At 35.6% G+C, this 17211-nt stretch overlaps 1 protein-coding gene across 2 annotated transcripts; it reads right to left on the reverse strand.

Moving 5' to 3' along the window:
* Window positions 1–850: 850 nt before the first annotated feature.
* LOC133682332 (uncharacterized) lies at window positions 851–13894 on the reverse strand. Of its 2 annotated transcripts, none has more exons than XM_062105625.1 (19): window positions 13179–13894; window positions 12653–12784; window positions 12188–12259; window positions 11697–11767; window positions 11482–11581; window positions 11287–11385; window positions 10218–10344; window positions 8280–8413; window positions 8105–8164; window positions 7751–7986; window positions 6539–6968; window positions 5371–5694; window positions 4631–5233; window positions 4332–4508; window positions 3828–4058; window positions 3455–3738; window positions 2200–2487; window positions 1755–1877; window positions 851–1138 (listed from the first exon to the last, which is right to left on the reverse strand). In XM_062105625.1, the coding sequence occupies exons 1-19, from the start codon at window positions 13335–13337 to the stop codon at window positions 1006–1008; spliced, it is 3783 nt and encodes a 1260-aa protein (XP_061961609.1). In that variant the 5' UTR covers window positions 13338–13894; the 3' UTR covers window positions 851–1005. The 2 variants fall into 2 exon arrangements, with proteins under 2 accessions (XP_061961609.1, XP_061961610.1); XM_062105626.1 differs by having other exon boundaries at window positions 4332–4505; window positions 13179–13892.
* Window positions 13895–17211: the final 3317 nt, after the last annotated feature.

The raw sequence follows: 17211 nt of genomic DNA on the forward strand, positions 1-17211 counted from the left end.
TTCTTATAAAGTAAATTTCACGGTAGTAATAACACATAAGAAAGGAATGCACAAGATAACGTTTTGAGATTCTAGAAAAAAGATTACACAAACTGGAGCCATATTCACATGGATGGGTAAAGAGTGTCTGATCTAGTTGGTTGGTGCAAAAACCCTAAGCTATTGCTACTATATTAGTTCGACTCACATGTGGATGATCCATGTAATAATATATATATATATATATATAACAAGCAACTTCAAATTTTCTATGATATTTATGCTACCTGTGGATGACTGACTCAACGGGGGATTGTCATTAACCGACACTTCAACATGTATTTATCTCTCAGGTATTCCATACTAAGGGCGTGCATTTTTAGCCAACGCCAACTGAAACGATGCTCTTAACGAGTACTTCTATATCTGGTAAAAAGGCATATTTCACTTGAAAATCTGGGCACCGTGGTGGCAGTTGCAAGTCCGTGATCTTAAGGGCATGGAAGGGCAATTCTAAAAATTGACGGTCGCAGGATGCTTCCTCGAACAACCTTTTGCTTCAACTTTCATGTTCATGAGCATACCTGTGCTCTTTACTTCTCTGCTACATCCAAGGATACTCTTTAGAGTTCTTGTAGGATAAAATTACACGCATCTCCATCGGTTTGTCAAACTTGCATGCAGTATTCAACTCCTGAAAACCTCCCACCCCCCTCTTAATCAAATTTCAACAAAAGAATTGACACCCAAGCAAGGGTCAAACACGAAGAGTTTTGTCTTAGCATTTATATAGAAGGCAAAACAAATTTGAGTTTTGGCTCAAGACCCGCCCACTGATATGATCTTTATGTAATGTTGATTGATGTATCAGTTCTAAAACTCGTGTGTTCTTTTTTTACTGTTCTAACCAAACCTTGCAACAGCGTGGAGCAGCAGCAAGTAGAAAGTGAAGTTATTGGCAACGAAACTACAAACATGGCTAGCTGTACAAAAATACATTTGAATAGAGTTTTTATGTGCCTGAAATTATTTATCCATCCTGAGATTATTACATAGATGTCTTAGTTCAGGCCTTGAATCCATCCATGATGTGAATGTCGTTTCACTCGCTTTCGTGGAGTAGAGGTATGATCTGAATGTGATTAGAAAAAAGTACCTCCTGAAAATGGGCAAAAGCAATTGGTTACATAATATTATGATATAGAGTTGCTAAGGAACCATGAACCCACTGCAATGGACATGCAAAAGTGTTGTTCTTTTCAGGAGTCCAGGAAAATTTTAGATGCGCACACAAGCTGAGACTAAGAAATTGCAGGAGCATTGAGCATTACTTAAAACATCCAATCTATTATTGTTCTAATTGACACCAATTTATTTGGAAAATTCATGCTATTCCCATTAAATGACCATCCATACACTAAATTATATGCATGTGAGGGTACAAACAAGTTTCCAGTGACATGAAAAACCAAAGGGGTGCAGACTTAAATAGCTGTCATGTGAAGAAGTATTAAGAGGTTGGATGCCGATGGGCAAGGCAAACCATGGTGATGCCCTTACCTTAAATATAGGACAGATTCAAATCCAACATAGTCCTAGGTTACCAGACTGAAATGGAATAAAATGCAAGTGCGAATCTTGTGGCTTTCTATGTTGATTAACGAAAGGCAACATGGACCAAGCAGATTGAGTATATCTTCCAAGAGAAAAGGATCATTACAAAAAGCTACTTAGCAAAGGCTCCAAGATTAAATTGCCAAGATATATCAACCAACCTTAATGCCTTGATGCCCATATCCATGAGGTATGCACGTTGCTCATCATCACCACCAGGAGACTTCCGAAGTTCCTTGTTGTAATAAAGAATATCATCACGCAAATGCCCTGCACCTGCACACCTTTAAAAGAAAGGAAAGGCCTCAGCACAACGATTAAATTATGGCAATGAAGACCAATTAATTAAAAAAAAAGGTAGAGCTTAACTAAAACAAAACATAACTTCACACAACAAAATAACTTGTAGTTGTAAACATTTTTCAATCCAAGTTGACAGAAAAACAGGCCAATCAGATAACACATTGTCACTTTCTGCTTTTACCCAAGTTATGGAGAATTTATCTTCTTTTCCTATAATTATGCCTCAACAATCATCTTATAAACTTGCATTCAGTTATTGCCCTTTTTTTTTATGAAAAAAGGACTGAAAGGAAAATCACATACTTTTCAATAACAATGTCAACATCTGCTTTGCTCTTTGGACCATGTGCAAGAACTCTTGTAAGACTAAGTATGTCACGGTAATCACCCATCCTCAGTGCTTCTTCATCAGACAACTCAGAAGGTAAGTTTGCTTCAGACAAAATAGACGATGAACGTCTACCAACCACTGTTTGTGAAATCTTTGATGTGAACTTTGCTACCGCGTCAAGTCTGATACAAATAATTGCCATTGCATAGCCAACACCTCCAAAGCCTGTGTGTGAAACAAAAAGGTAGCTCCCCTCACAGCTACAGAGAAATTTTAGTTAGTTTGCAACACTATCTCTGCACCCAAGCATAATTTAAGAAAGGACTATTTAAAATAATACCAAAAGAATCTCCCAGAGCATAAATTGTGGAAAGGCCAAATGTCAAAATTCCAAATAAGAATCTAAAAATAATAATCATCTGCTTCCGTAAACACCCAACTAAACTAAACCTCAAAACCATACTACTTGTCACGGGCTACATAAATCCAATTCTGTTATGAGCTAAAACATTTGCAAGTTGTCGGGAGTCCATTTCCAACCAAGCACTTGCAAATAGTTTTGGACAAGGAAAAGGAAATCGCTTATTACTGTTTACTCAAAAAGAAAGTTGTCAACAGCTCAAGACTGCTTGAACTTTTGATTTATCTTAATTCCATGTACTACTCAGAGTCAAAATCAACTGTTATTTAAATATGCTACTAATTGACAGATGATTGCTTTCTTTTAGTATGACTTTGCCATCATTTAGCATGAATCAGGTCAGTCACAATCGATATCATAATGTCCAGTAAAAAGAAACGGTCCATATTTGACAAATATTTGGGAGACAAGTTACGTTATTGCCAAGGATTAATTAATCAGTTACTATTTTCAAAGTCTGCAACGTGATAGGGTTTTACTTTAGGCTTTGGGTAACTTTCGGACTAGCAATTACATGAACAATTGGAGAGACGAAAGGGCACAGTTATGAAATGATTTCCACCTTGTGGAAAAATCATAACTTGGCAGCATAACTCTTTTTTGTCCAGTTAAAATAGATGCTTGAGATAATAATGTGAAAATGGCGTTGGTGCTGCCAGAGAGGCTTAAACAGCAGTCTGAACCCCAGACAAATCTTCAAGTTCCACATACTATGGTTATCAAATACTAAATAGAAATATTGCTACCAGACTTATAATTAAAGAGACAAATTGTGTTAATATGGAGCAGAGGACTTTGGTACTTACTCTTCTTTACAATACTGTATTGCATCAACATCAGAAGTTAGAGCCTCCCTCTCTCTAGTTAATGGAATCCTCCTATATGTTATATCATAACCCTCATCCTTTAGAGCAGCGTACACTTCAGCTGGTGTCTTCACATCATCTACAGAGATGTTCTCCCAATATCCTATGACACAGGACTGATTTGTTGCTGGATTATATTCTTCACGATGTAAAAGTATTCGACCACCAGACTGTCTAATCTCGGATACTATATCTTCTTTTAGTCGGGCCTCCATGAGTTCTACCTGCATAACAGTTACAATACAGGAAGTTAGTAACATACTTCACTAATAGCTTGTTCTTTAAAGAAAAAAATAATTCAACAATGACGGACCACTGGACCAGTAATTCCAACATGCTTGAGAACATCAACAGGTTTATTTAGCTCCCTGAGCACATATGGTGTGCCATTGATGTAAACAACTGCTTCTTCTCTGAGATCAGTCAATATCACTTTCCGTGTCACAGATCCTTCTATCTTGGGCTTGGCACTTAAATACGCTAGCATCTCTTTGGCACCAGTAATCGTTGGTGTTGCCATGCTATACACAGGATATCCATCCACCTGAAGCATAAGAAATATTGAGCTTAAAAGGGGGAATTTCCATCATGATGTAATGACTTCTCCCTTTGTATTCACACGGTCAGCTTTTCCACAGAGCCTTGACTGTCTGTGTATGCGAGGGTGCGTGTTATTGTGTCTGTGATCTAAATTAGCGAAAGAAAACGGAAAATGCAGAAGAAAACAAACTGGAATACATTAAAAAATAAAATGGAGAGTCAAAAAGGATATTTTACCAGTGATCCATCATTGATATAATTTCAGATGTAGGCATACCTTGTAAACATGAGGTGCTCCTTGAATTTGTATGTGACTGGAAGTCCTCTGACCAGGAAAGAAATACATTTTGAGGATAGAACCTTTACCCAAAACCGAACCATTTCGGACCCTGACAGTGGCTTCCATTACTGCATCTCCATGCTGAGATTCCTGTGGTGTTCTCAACTCCTCCTGCTTAGAATAAAAACCAACCATACGCCCAAGTTATAATAATGATAAAAGGGGAAATCCACAACAGAGAAAAGAGTTGTCATTAAGCCCAAGGTTTCCAAGTCAAAAAAAGAAAGAAAATATACTGGGACAGTGAAAAAACGCCCTGGCTTTAATCGAATGCTCCATTTCATTGCTTGGACTTCAGATCTTTGATGCAACCAACTCTTAAATGCCATTCTTGATTCTCCTTGTCCACAAAATCCATCAAATGCTTCACTTCCTAGATATGCTGCAAAAGCAATTAAACGGAAGTAACGCTCCAAGTATTCAGCACCACGGCTCAATGCCACTCTCCTGACTCTTGGCTCTACATGTTGTTGATTGACTGTCTTTCTGTATTGCAGAACAGCTTGGCGTATGTTCTGCAAAGCAGAACATCTATCAATAATAGCATCTAATGCTTCTCGGCATTCCATACCATTATCAAATAATCTTGTTATCTTCCACAGCAGCAGGATATCATCAATGCCAAAAGCACGACCTTGCTCCATATCAGTTTTTACACTGGCAATGTCAGAGGTGGATGCAGCAGGGTCACCTCCAGTTTCTTCACCACTTGAGCTTCCGCTTTCCATTTCTTCATGGGTCATATCATCAGCTAAGACTCTAATTGGTCTCCCATAATCTATTCTAAGTTTCAGAAGGCAAGCAATTACAGTGCCAGTCGTAGTCCTTCCCCTTCCCATCTGTGTTTATTATAAAGACATTGAGGTGAAGGACAAAAAATAAAAATAAAAAAATAAACAGGACGCGGTTCCATAGAAATTAATGGATACATCCATGCACGTGTCCAATGACAGCAGTGTAAGAATAAAATTTTAACCTGGCAATTGAAAACGAAAGCAGTATCCTTGGAAGCAGAAGCAATATTTATTGCCAATGTGTCAAAATCAGAACTTTTAGGAGCTTTACCATCAGTGATTGGCACACGAGCATACTTAATGGGAAAACCATCAGTAACTAAGCCTTTGAACACCTCAAGTGGTGTCTTAATAGAATCAGAATTTACATGCTCCCAAGCATCAAAAATTTGGCCGTCATCTGTTTCATGAATGACCATTATAGCACCTCCATAGCGTTCTGCTTCTCGCATGATATCTTCTTTCAGTCGAGCTTCCATCCTCTCCACTCTCTCACGACCAATTCCCTGAATGCAGTCATTATAATCTCAACTTCAGCAACCATGGCGAAGAGAACTGGGAAAAGGAAATTGAGCAAAGGTAACACAAAAAAAATTGGTACACTTCAAAATGGAATATAGCCCGTGTGAGGAGGCATCAGTGTTCTAGAAAAGCTCCCTATTTATGTCAGGCACAATTCCTATGCACCCATAATATGAATACAATTTAGTAGATTTTGATATCTAAGCAGAAGTCATGAAATGTTAACAGTTTGTAAAAGCTTTTTCTCCATTCTAAAAATTGTTTTTATAGCAATTGTTCAGGTCCCTGGACCAAAGCTCCACCTTGATAAATTCATGCAATTCCCATTAGGGAGCCTCACAGATGAGTGGGAGGCAAGATTATGTCTGCCAGGCTCAATGAAATTACTTATGACATGAGTGTGCTATCCATCCAGAAAATAGAACTAAGTAACATGTACATCTTAAGGAAAGGAAAAACTTTTTTAACAAAAGATCTAATAATAAAGAATATAAAAAATGGCAAGGTTAAATACGATATTGGTTTCTATGAATTAGATATGCAAGGACATGCAACCAGGATAGGACAATATCAAGGTTGTCGTTAATTCATCATGAATCAAATTATCAACTTGCATCACAGCATGATAAACCCACTCCAGTTTTCAAACACGCTTGGATGGTTTTTCTATTCAGATAAATTCCATTTATGCACCATAATGCTAATGATCCAAATGACAGTTATTCTGCCAAATGGAAGAATTAGTAACTAAAGTAGTTGGGTCAACTTCTGCTGCGTGCACAATGAAGCTGACGAGTTGGTAGTTGTGGGGAGGTAAAAAATACTTACCGAGTATTCCAGCATGTTTTTATATGGTCTTTCAACCTCGCGGAGCACAAATGGCTTTCCATTTATGTAGATGACAGGTTCTTCTCTCATATTATGCCAAAAAACTGGGCGACCTCCTTTAGAGCTGCCAATCCTTCGAATGACAGAAAGAATACCATCAATGGTTGGATTTGCAACTCCATAAACTGGAAAGCCAGGAACTTCTCTGAAATTAGGTGCACCATCCACTCTCTCCGGTAAACCAGGGTTTTGACAGCCAGGACAGTGGTCACTTTTTAGAACAGTCTGACTTCCGAGCACCTCCCCGTTTCTCAAGGCTGCAACCACATCCATCTCATGAGGTCGGCCATCAGCAGATTCAGCAATCTTCATTAGAGATGGCTTCAGACTCGCATACCCAAGGGCACCCATTGGGTCTCTCCTGAGCAACCTGCAACAAGGATGGTTGAAGCAAAATAAGTTCCACGTGATCTGCAGTTGTGGACACATATTGATATATATGAGGTTGCATTCTAATTGGAGATAAGTGGTTGACATAAATATACAAAAATCTGGACTTGGAATGTAAGTGCGTGCCAAAGTTATGGTGTTGAGACATGTGTTTGACAAGATTGAATTTGCTTACTTCTTGATGATTCTATATACTGTAACAAATATAATAATAAACAAGTTTCCTGAAAAGGGCTAGGAACCAGATATCTTTCAATTAAGGATTCATTCAGTCTTTTAACTGTCCATACAAGTGCCAGATGACTTTGATGGTTATGCATTTAGTTTCTAAGTGTCCAAAGTTTCTTAATTTAAGGTTTTACAAAAATAATAGCCTAGTAATTGTGTGATTGGGATGAGAATTGTAACATCAAAACAAAATATCCATAGACAATGTGCCAAGGTGTGACAAATAAACAGTCCCAGAAATTAACAAAGGCACGATGATATCTCACAATTAGCTTTTGGGGGGGAATTCAATCTCTAGAACACAACTATCAGGCACATTAAATTTCCTAAGCTTGTATCTGTAGAAAACACCTTATCACGGGAAAGAGATTGAAGCGTCCAACAGTTTAATGAAATGGAAAGCCAAGAGAACTGCCAGTATTTGTACACACAAATCACAAACTTCACTCTTTCAGTTTGATATGTCAGTAAAAATAGGATACTGAGTCTGGATATTTCCATAAAAAAACCAGCACCATCACCACGTGTCTTTACCTACGAATAATGCTGTAAAGTTCTGGTCGTGCTCGCATCCAGTCTGCAAAACTGCTATGAACAAAGGAACTAGATCGGAGGGCAACTCTCTCTGAGTGAATATACACAGCAAAACATATGAGGAAGTAATATCTTTCCAAGTATTCCACAAAAAATGAAAGTGATGCCTCTCGCTTCATCTCATCAGGTTGACGAAGAATACTATTGCGATAATTGGCAATTGCTTCCCGTAAGTTCTGTAGTCCAGACACTTCATTCATTTAGGTGAAATCTAAAATGAAACACAGAAGAAACAATTCCATTCTTCTTACATATCTATACCTTACTAGATTAAGATAAATTATAGACCCATACCTGCATGGAGGCACACTTGTCAATGACTTTATCCACTTGTTTTTTCCCTTCAACACCACCCTAAACGCATGTCACTGATTAATGAAATTTCCAAAATATGCCAAGTGCTTCTAAAATAAATAAATAAATATCAAAAGCAAGGAAAAAAAAATCAATTAAAGTTAACATTAACTACCTCTAAAACCCGGATCAAACTTCTTACGACTGCATATTCTCCTCTGCGAAGCGCATCCTCTGAGTTTGGCAAATTTTCATTGACATTCAAACCAAAGTCAAAAATTCTCCCTACTGAATTGGTTCTCTGAATACCTATTTTCGCGTAACATGATGACAAAGACATCAGCAACTATCATAATTAAAACATTCAACCTGCACTCCTCTCAACAAAATCAATTACAATAAAAATTATAATTCAAATTCATTTTAGAAAGCAAATAATATCAACAAGGTTTTTGAAGCCATCTGTGTATCTGTTCAAGCAGGACTTCACATATTCAGTGGTTTCTCATCACATATGCATGATTCTCTCATTATTTACACCAAAGCTGAAAATTCACAAGCTATTTTCCAGATTGCAACCTGATCTTGGACCGGGTAGTAATTTAAAATAGTAGATAATAGATAACTTTAAATCAAGGTCATTTTGGGTGTATCATTTCAAGTTACAGTCCACCACCCTAGATTTTCAATCAATTTGTTATCTATGCTAGCACACTGCTCTTGGCAGTTTCTAAGCTAAATCCTCACATGGCCAGTAGAGCATAAATAATATTCTTTTAAGAGCAAAATTTAAAAAGTAGCCTCATCTTTGAATATATGCATTTGTGGGAAGTGGGGAGGTGGACATGAAACCTACACACTCATATTGTGGTAAAGACTTAATTTGAGCACTGATAAGCCAATTTGCTCCATATTTTAAGTAAAGAAGATATCATAGAAAATGGAGATAGAATCGCCAGGAGATGACATGTGAATGACAAAACAATATGCTCTTCTACATATACATGCACCAAGTCTCAATCCCAAACTAGTTGGGGTCAGCTATATGGATCCCTTTGCACCATTCCTTGTGATAATACACAAAATCTGCCCTAAATTTGCTCTTCTTTAAATGAGGGCTCAAATTTTTCATTGCTTCATAGTAGCACCTAGGAAGAGTATTCTAGATGTGCCATTGGAATAATTTTAACAGCATTGAAGCAAGTGCTCTGTTTTTCTTCAGGAACATTAGATATTTGTTCACAACCAATTAAACCCTTCATCCCACAATATATCTCTTATCATTTTATTGAAAAATGATAAAATTTTAATTTATTTTTTAAAACAAAAAAAATGAACTCGGCATGCAAGTAATAAAAGATTTTAAAAAAATAATAATAAGCTGAGGGAATTTTAATACTTGATATATAAAAATCAGCCACATTTTTATCCTTATATGAATCATATGCTATGGAATGGAGGGAGTATATGCATTGTCCAAGTCTGTGGATGGTTTGGAATTTGGAACTGTTGTAAAAAGCAACAGATCTGTGCTCCAACAGCTCCTGCAAATCAATCCTCCACATCAATGCAAGCAGAATTAACAAAAATAGGTCAGGTTTACAAGTTCTGTTGGAATAGATTATGAGGGGGAAGCTAAGGCTAATAGCTTTGAACAAGTTTCCCCATCTCCTTACACACTTACATCAGGTAAAAGAAGGATCTGGATTTTGCCGACTTTTTAGATTGATTTGATATGATACTAATGAACAGGAAAATTAAGGTTATGGAATCTCCAGCCTTTTCCGAAAACAAAAAAAAAACAAAAACAGATATTACAATTGACTAATCCTCTCCACAATGACCACCCTAACATGGAAGTATATGGAATAAAAAGAAAATTAGAGAAAAAATTTCAATAAAAAAGAGTGAAACGATTGATAAACAACTAGAAGATGGAGAATGAATAATATAAAACTCATCTTGAAAAACTGAAATTCAGCCAGACAACCAAGATCAAGAAACTGAGGTAACATGCAAGATTCAAAGTTGGCTTAAATTATGTTGACAAGAATGATGACTGCTGGCATATTCACTAGAGTACAAGAGTAGTTAGAGAAAGAGAGAATGTTACCAGAATCTCCAATCCGATTGAGGAATACCAAAGTTGCTATCACCATACCAGTTGTGGTCCTTCCACGCCCCATTTGACAGTTAAATATTATATCTGCATTCAAGTCTGTCTGATAAATTCTATCGACCTGAAATAAAGTAGGCAAATGTCCTTTAGAAAAACTGAATACTGATCGTACTCAAACAAATATCTGAAACTGTGACTGGTTATGTTTGTCGAAGAGGTGTGCTTCCATGATTCATGGTTGGAACAAGAACATGCATCATTGCATCTAAAAAAACAGAATTTTGCAGCATATCATTTGCAAAAAATATTTTCTCATTTGTCTTCAAAAATTGGTATTGACACCAGGGATTCTAAATTCCACTGCTCTGACTATGATATCTTCTTCCATGTGCTCTTATTAAAGGTTGAGGGTACCGGATTAATCTGTCAGTAAGCATGGAATTGTGAAAAAAGGCTTCATTTCCAAATTGGAATCCCATTTCTGATAGATTCTGGTTTAGTTTACGGCCTCAGGATATGTAGAATTGTCATCAAGAGAAATTCTGGTGTTCAAGAAGACAACAAAGAAACTCTTGTGTGCTAGCACACGTGGTTAAGACTTGGACTAGGGTATGGAGAGGTCATGGATTCAAGTCTTCACTTGGATATCTAGTGAAATTTTCGGTATACCTAAAATGTTGGGCATCTGATATCTTTGCTCCTATGATGATTATAGTTAAGAAGAACTATCACATATTAGAAGGTAATGAAGTTTTTTATATGTTAATGGATATAAAATACAACCTTGCACTTACAAATAACAAGCAGTCCTTGAACAGTCATTCTAGATTAGGCAAAGAAAGGTAGAGCTTGAAATTGCCATTTTCAAGTTATGCACTAGAATTCAACAAGGTTGTAGAAACAGTGCCTAAGTTACTAGTACTCTATAAGTGCATTAGATAAAATAAGATGTAAGCAAAATTCCTCTGCAAACAAATAATTAATTAGTCAAAGGGACAACTAACGTAACTAAATAATTATTTGTTTAGTTGATTTATCACCAAAAAAAAGGTGTGAAACTCACTAAAGTATCAAAATCCTGCTCCTCTGGTGACTTTTCATCTGTTACAGGAACACGTTCGTAATCATACAGATATCCTTCTTCTTGCAAATCTTCATAAACCTTCACGATGGAATAAAGTTGCAACAAAAAGTTATAAAATCAGTAGATTAACTTTGTTTAGTTATTTCACAAGCAGAATAAGTTCCATGGTTATGCCTCAAGTGGTGTCTTCACAGAATCACATGACACTGGTTCCCATTGGTCCACCATCTGACCATCTGGCAGTTCATCTGTAACAAGTATCTTATTTCCATATCTGTAAATCAAAGGTGCAAACATATTCAGAGGGAGACTAACCAAAGGTAAACACAAAGTAACATAAAAATAAAAATAAAAACAACGATAATGCAGTATTCAACCATAGGAAACACCTTGCAGCTTCCATCAGAATATCCTCTTTCAACCGAGCCTCCATTTCTTCAACCCTAGACCTGTTTATTCCCTATTTGAACACAGAAGGTCAGTATCAAGTTGAAACCGCAAATACAATCCACTACTTGTTTGCATGACTGCTGTTGTCAACCATGTGCATGTACGCATACAGAAGTTAGCATGCAGGCTATAATCTGTTTGAGCGAACATATAAACCAAAAATAAAAAATGAATGAGAGATTCCGTAAAAGACATTGAATTAAATCAACTCATCCTGGATGTTAGAGAGACAATTTATTTTAAGCTGAGCAAATTCTAGCATTTATATCACCAAGGGAACCATTTTAGTGTTAAGACTATGAGTAAGCACATAAATTCTAGGCTAAAATGCGGAAATTTAGAAGGTAAACATGAGATACAAGTTTGTAAGAAAGATATAGCAGATTAAGGTAAAAGCATTATGGAGAAAAATCATGTATATGTAGCATACCGTATATTCAAGGTTGGAGAACGGCCTCTCCACATCGCGCAGGACAAAGGGACGCCCATTAATATACACCAACTGTTTCAAAAAAAAAAAAGGGGGGGGGGGGGGGGGACGTAGAAACATCCAACAGTTATTGACAATATACTCTAGTCGATCAAAGGAAAAATTCTATGCTCCATGAAAAAACATAGGGGACGTCCCTGGAGTTAAGGAAGGCAAAACAGAAGGTGCACTGAAACACATTAACTTTTATTGACATGAAGTTTGACATGATTTTAATAATTAAGTTGCTTCCACTGGCATTTTATGTACTGATTATCCATTTTGTTTAATTAAAAAGGGAAAAGAAAAGAATACATTATAGTCCATTGCACTAATTTATAAAGATTACCGAAAAATCAATTAAGCACAGCACAAAGAATGGGGAGGAAAAAAAAAGAAGAAGCTGCATTTTGGCGAAAGCTTTACCGGTTCTTCACGAAGGTTAAACCATAAAACTTGTGCTTGCTTCCCGTCTTTCCGACCTCTTATGTGCTTAATAACATTACGACATCCTTCGATTGTTGGAATCGCAACACCGTGAACAGGTAACGAATCCGCCTATCAAAGCCACCCCAAATAAGTAAATACTAATAAAGTAAATAAGATGCAATTAATGACAATTCATTAGTTTAATAATTATTAATTTACAGTGATCAATGCTTTTGGCCATTGACTTTTTTTTTTTCGTTTACAAGATTAGAAGCAGAATAAGACAAATGAGGCTCTTAAAAATGGTCATGGTCAACTTCTAATTCTACAGGCAAAAAGATAAAGCGGGAAGCGAGACATGATTTCAGTTTGTTTCTTTCCGGCGAAGGGGAAAAAATCCCTAATCTGAAAAAAGAAAAGGCTGGTATGCATCTAAATCGGGGGATTTCAAATGCTTTAATCAAAAAAGAAAAGAAAGGGAAAGGGAAACTGCTGAGAAGAAAAATGGAAAGAGAGAGAGAACCTGACGGTAATTAGGAGCGCCGTCGATTTGAGGAGTTAAGCGCTTATTTTGACAGCCAGGGAAATGGTCGCTTTTAAGAATGGTCTTCTTTCCCAGTACTGATCCACCTCTCAGTTTCATCACCTGCTCTGGCTCTTTTTCTATCACCGCATTCGACATGTCTCCTTTTTCCTTTTTTTTTCTTGATTTTAATTTTAATTCTGCGCTGCCTGTCACCCTTCTCCCAACTCTTTCTTGCTCACTATTTATTCTCTCAATCAACTCCAAGCTTTAAAATAATTTAAAATGCCAAAACCGGTCCAAAATGCCCTCGCCACGCTACAACAATATGACGCTAGTGCTCCCACCCGGCACCTGAATTTATAGAGCGGAAAGAACAGGAGAATTATATGGAAGAGAGGCTTGGAAGCAAGTTTGAAGGAGAAGAAAAGCAAGGGGAGGAGTTATGAAGAGATAGGGATGGGTAGATAAATAGAATATTTTATAGAGAAATTAAACACCAATTATTTATTGTATAAAAGGAAGCAAGCAAGACGACGACGACGACGACGACAGAAAATACTCAGGTGGAGCAGTTATGCTTCAGTGCCACAAATGAGGTGGACTCTCTTTATCCCTTTCATTTTGCTTGCTTTCTTGTTGTGTGGTCTGGTGGGACAAGTGACTGACCGGTAAAAAGGTGGACTCCCTCGGGTCTAAATTTTCATCCTCCGCGGCAGCAGCAACGTCAACGTGAAAGGCGTGTATTATTTTGATGCTTGGAAATCTTTTTCTATTTTTTTTTATATATAATCTTTTTAGCGATTTGCTAGCTAGAAAAGGTGTCTCTACAGGATATTCTTTTCCATTGGTTAGCGGGATGCCAAACAGTTCATCACATGGCGCCACCCAACTCTCATTTGGATTTTCGGATCATCCTGTGCGTCCCCGCCCCTTGGAATTCTTCTTTACCTCTGTGTTTATTTTATGGATATATAAAAAAAAAAAAAAGTCAAATAAATTGCTTTCTGAAAAAAATAATGTGGGAACTCAGACAGAAAGAAAGTGACAGCATATCCATCGTAATGCCATGGCCCAGCTCAGCACCAACGAGATAAAGGTGCTGTTTGGAATCGGGTCTTTCTGAAAAGTTTTTGAATTATTTTGATGCATTGTTAAAAATAACTTTTAAAAATAAAAAATATATGTTATTTTAATATATATTTTAATAAAAAATATTTAAAAAATTAATTTTTATTAATTTCTCAATCACCCAAAATAAATTAGATTTCTTGTACTCTCGTAATAAGTTCTAACTATTCATTTTCTTTTCTTAATAATAAGGGAAACAACAAATTAAGAGATTTTTTTTTCCAATAATTGATGCAAATATATATTTTCCAGTCACCTATTTTATTTTGTTTTTCAAAGTCGCGAAGGAAGTAAGGTCTTATTTGTTTTGCATTTTAAAAAAATATATTTTGTTTTTGATGTTTTTAGATTATTTTAATATATATTAAATAATCAAGAATATATATATTTTTTAAAAATCACATTGGACTGTGAGAAAGGGAAGAATTAAACAGCTTCCCGATAGAGCCTGACCGGCTCGTGTGACATGGCCAGCTAGCAACAATGATGACCTGGCGTCAAGTTACCGAAAACATCATCGAGCATTTAACACGATGACGTGCATAAAGTGTAAAAAGAAATGGAGTCCGAGTCACTGGATGAACAGGGGTTGAGTCATCTCAAATTAATTAACCAGATATAACAGCGACGAAAATGAGCAGAGAAAGGTCACACGTTGTTTATCGTTATCTTCTGAGATGGTATTTTTGCTCAATCTTTGACCCTTGTTTTTTTTGTTGATAGTTAGTACGGTGATGGGGTCCTCTAAATAGCGTTACCAGGTTCAAACAAAAGGTATTTACTAACCTCTGTAGCCTAGCTTGGCCCGACCTAGACTATATTTTAAACAATAAATAAATAAATAAATAAATAACGTTCAGTACTGAAAATTACAGGAAAAATAAGGATCTGAGGGTAATAGAAAGAAATGAAGGAAGAAAAGGTTGCATCCAATACACTGGCCATATTTAGAATGCACACGTCACCTATAATAAAAAAATAAAAAAGTATAGTTTAAGACGGCAAATGATCATTTTTAACAACCAGAAATCGGTGCGCACACACCACTCAAAGTCTGTGACAATTTCAATGTGTTAGCGTGTGCTGTACATACCATCAGTTTTTTAAATAAAAATTTATTATTTTAATGATAAATTGCATAATTATCTTCTATCAAACTTATAATTAACATAAAAAAATCAATTTTTTGTGTAAAAAAAATATCTAAATACCCCTCCTTGACACTACTTTATTTTCTCCTATAAATATTATGGTTGCTTTACTATTTATAAAAACATTGAAAATTAGTAATGATTTATAAATCTTATGAAAAATATCAAAATACCCTCGATCCAGAGTCATTCATTTTTTTTTAGCAATGACAAAATGATCACCACACTATCATGGGAGCTAGATTGAATCTCTCGTATTTTTTTAGTATATTTGTTATATCAATTTGATGATGTTATAATTTTTAGAATGCTTGTGAGTAGGGTTTTTTTAATTATGGGTTAATAAAATATTTATTTAATTAAATTTACTATCTATAATAAGGAAAAATAATCTCTTGATAAAAAATACATTCTTTCATCACATTACAATAAAAAGTATATATGGTTGACCAGCCTGTTTTCAACATCCTCAATATATCCCAATCATCTTGGCCTTCTCAAAAAATCTATCCATGGCTTGCAGCAAGAACCTCATGCCTGGTTTTATAGACTTGCATAGAAACTCAAGGCTCTCGGTTTTCATGGTAGAAAAGTTGACACATCTCTCTATATTTATCACATTTCCTCTATCATTTTATATATTTGATCTATGCTGACGACGTTATTATTACAGGACCAAGTTCAGCTGTTATTAATCACTTAATACACAAGCTTAATTAATTCATGTGTTTGCAGTGAAAGATCATGGGCCTCTGAGTTTTTTGGGGTGTTGAAGTCGTCCTTTATGCTGATGGTTTATTGTTGACACAATACATCGATATATTGTTGATCTTCTTAAACGAAGTTCTATGGACAAAGCCAAGCCTTGCTTGACTCCAATGGTTATTACAGCCTCTTTTACAGCAAAAGACTGGAAATTTTTTGAAAACCCTCAGTTATATATCGCAAATATTATTGGAGGGTCACAGTATCTCTCATTCGCTAGGCTTGATCTCACAGTTGCTGTAGATATGCATAAGCCGCGTGTTTCCACAAAAGTGCAATACCTTCTGTTCATGGTTTTTCAGATACTGATTGGGGGATCATGATGATAGACGATTTGTGGGCTCGTTGTAATAACCCTAACTTTTAAAAATATATTTTTCTGTAATATTGTTATTTATGTAAAGTCAAAAATGTGATTTTCTTTTTCATTCTACTGAATTTTAATAAATTTTCCTCTATTTATTAAAAATGTACCAAGTTATCAACAATTTTTTTATATTATAATCTAATATTACAGTTAAAATCTAACTATCCTGAATTTTTTTTATCATCAACACAGCTAAAGGATAATCCACATATAGTTTTTCATGAAATATAATAATAAAATCAATAAATAATTAAAATAAAGTTTTATATAGCATATTTCATTAAACGAATAAGTATATTTAGAATACGATCATTTTTAAGATTTTATCTCAATTAATATAAATTTTAATACTGATAGACAAAATTATATAAATTTTAATATTGAAACACAAAATTACAATGGATGGCAAGATATTAATGTTCATAATTTTCAAAACATGATTGCATATCCAAAATGAAATTCCCAAATTAAAATACATAACAGTTTAACATCTTCAAATTACAAACTTATTTTTATAACAAAAGGTAGCGTTATAGAAATCTATTGGTTGGCTCAAGAATGAGAAGAACCTGGCAATATAGATTATAATACAGTAGCCTTGTGAATAAAACACATATAT

This window comes from Populus nigra, chromosome 2, assembly GCF_951802175.1.
Source record: "Populus nigra chromosome 2, ddPopNigr1.1, whole genome shotgun sequence".
In the NCBI taxonomy this organism is placed as follows: Eukaryota; Viridiplantae; Streptophyta; class Magnoliopsida; order Malpighiales; family Salicaceae; genus Populus; species Populus nigra.

What these genes read in the sequence shown, in the direction of transcription:
- LOC133682332 (XM_062105625.1), bottom strand. Translation starts at nt 13,337, where the DNA reads ATGTCGAATGCGGTGATAGAAAAAGAGCCAGAGCAGGTGATGAAACTG. An exon ending in TCTCCAACCTTGAATATACG is followed by an intron (nt 11,768 to 12,187) that starts GTATGCTACATA and finishes GTGTTCAAATAG; the next exon opens with GGAATAAACAGGTCTAGGGT. An exon ending in GAGCACCTCATGTTTACAAG is followed by an intron (nt 4,059 to 4,331) that starts GTATGCCTACAT and finishes CTTATGCTTCAG; the next exon opens with GTGGATGGATATCCTGTGTA.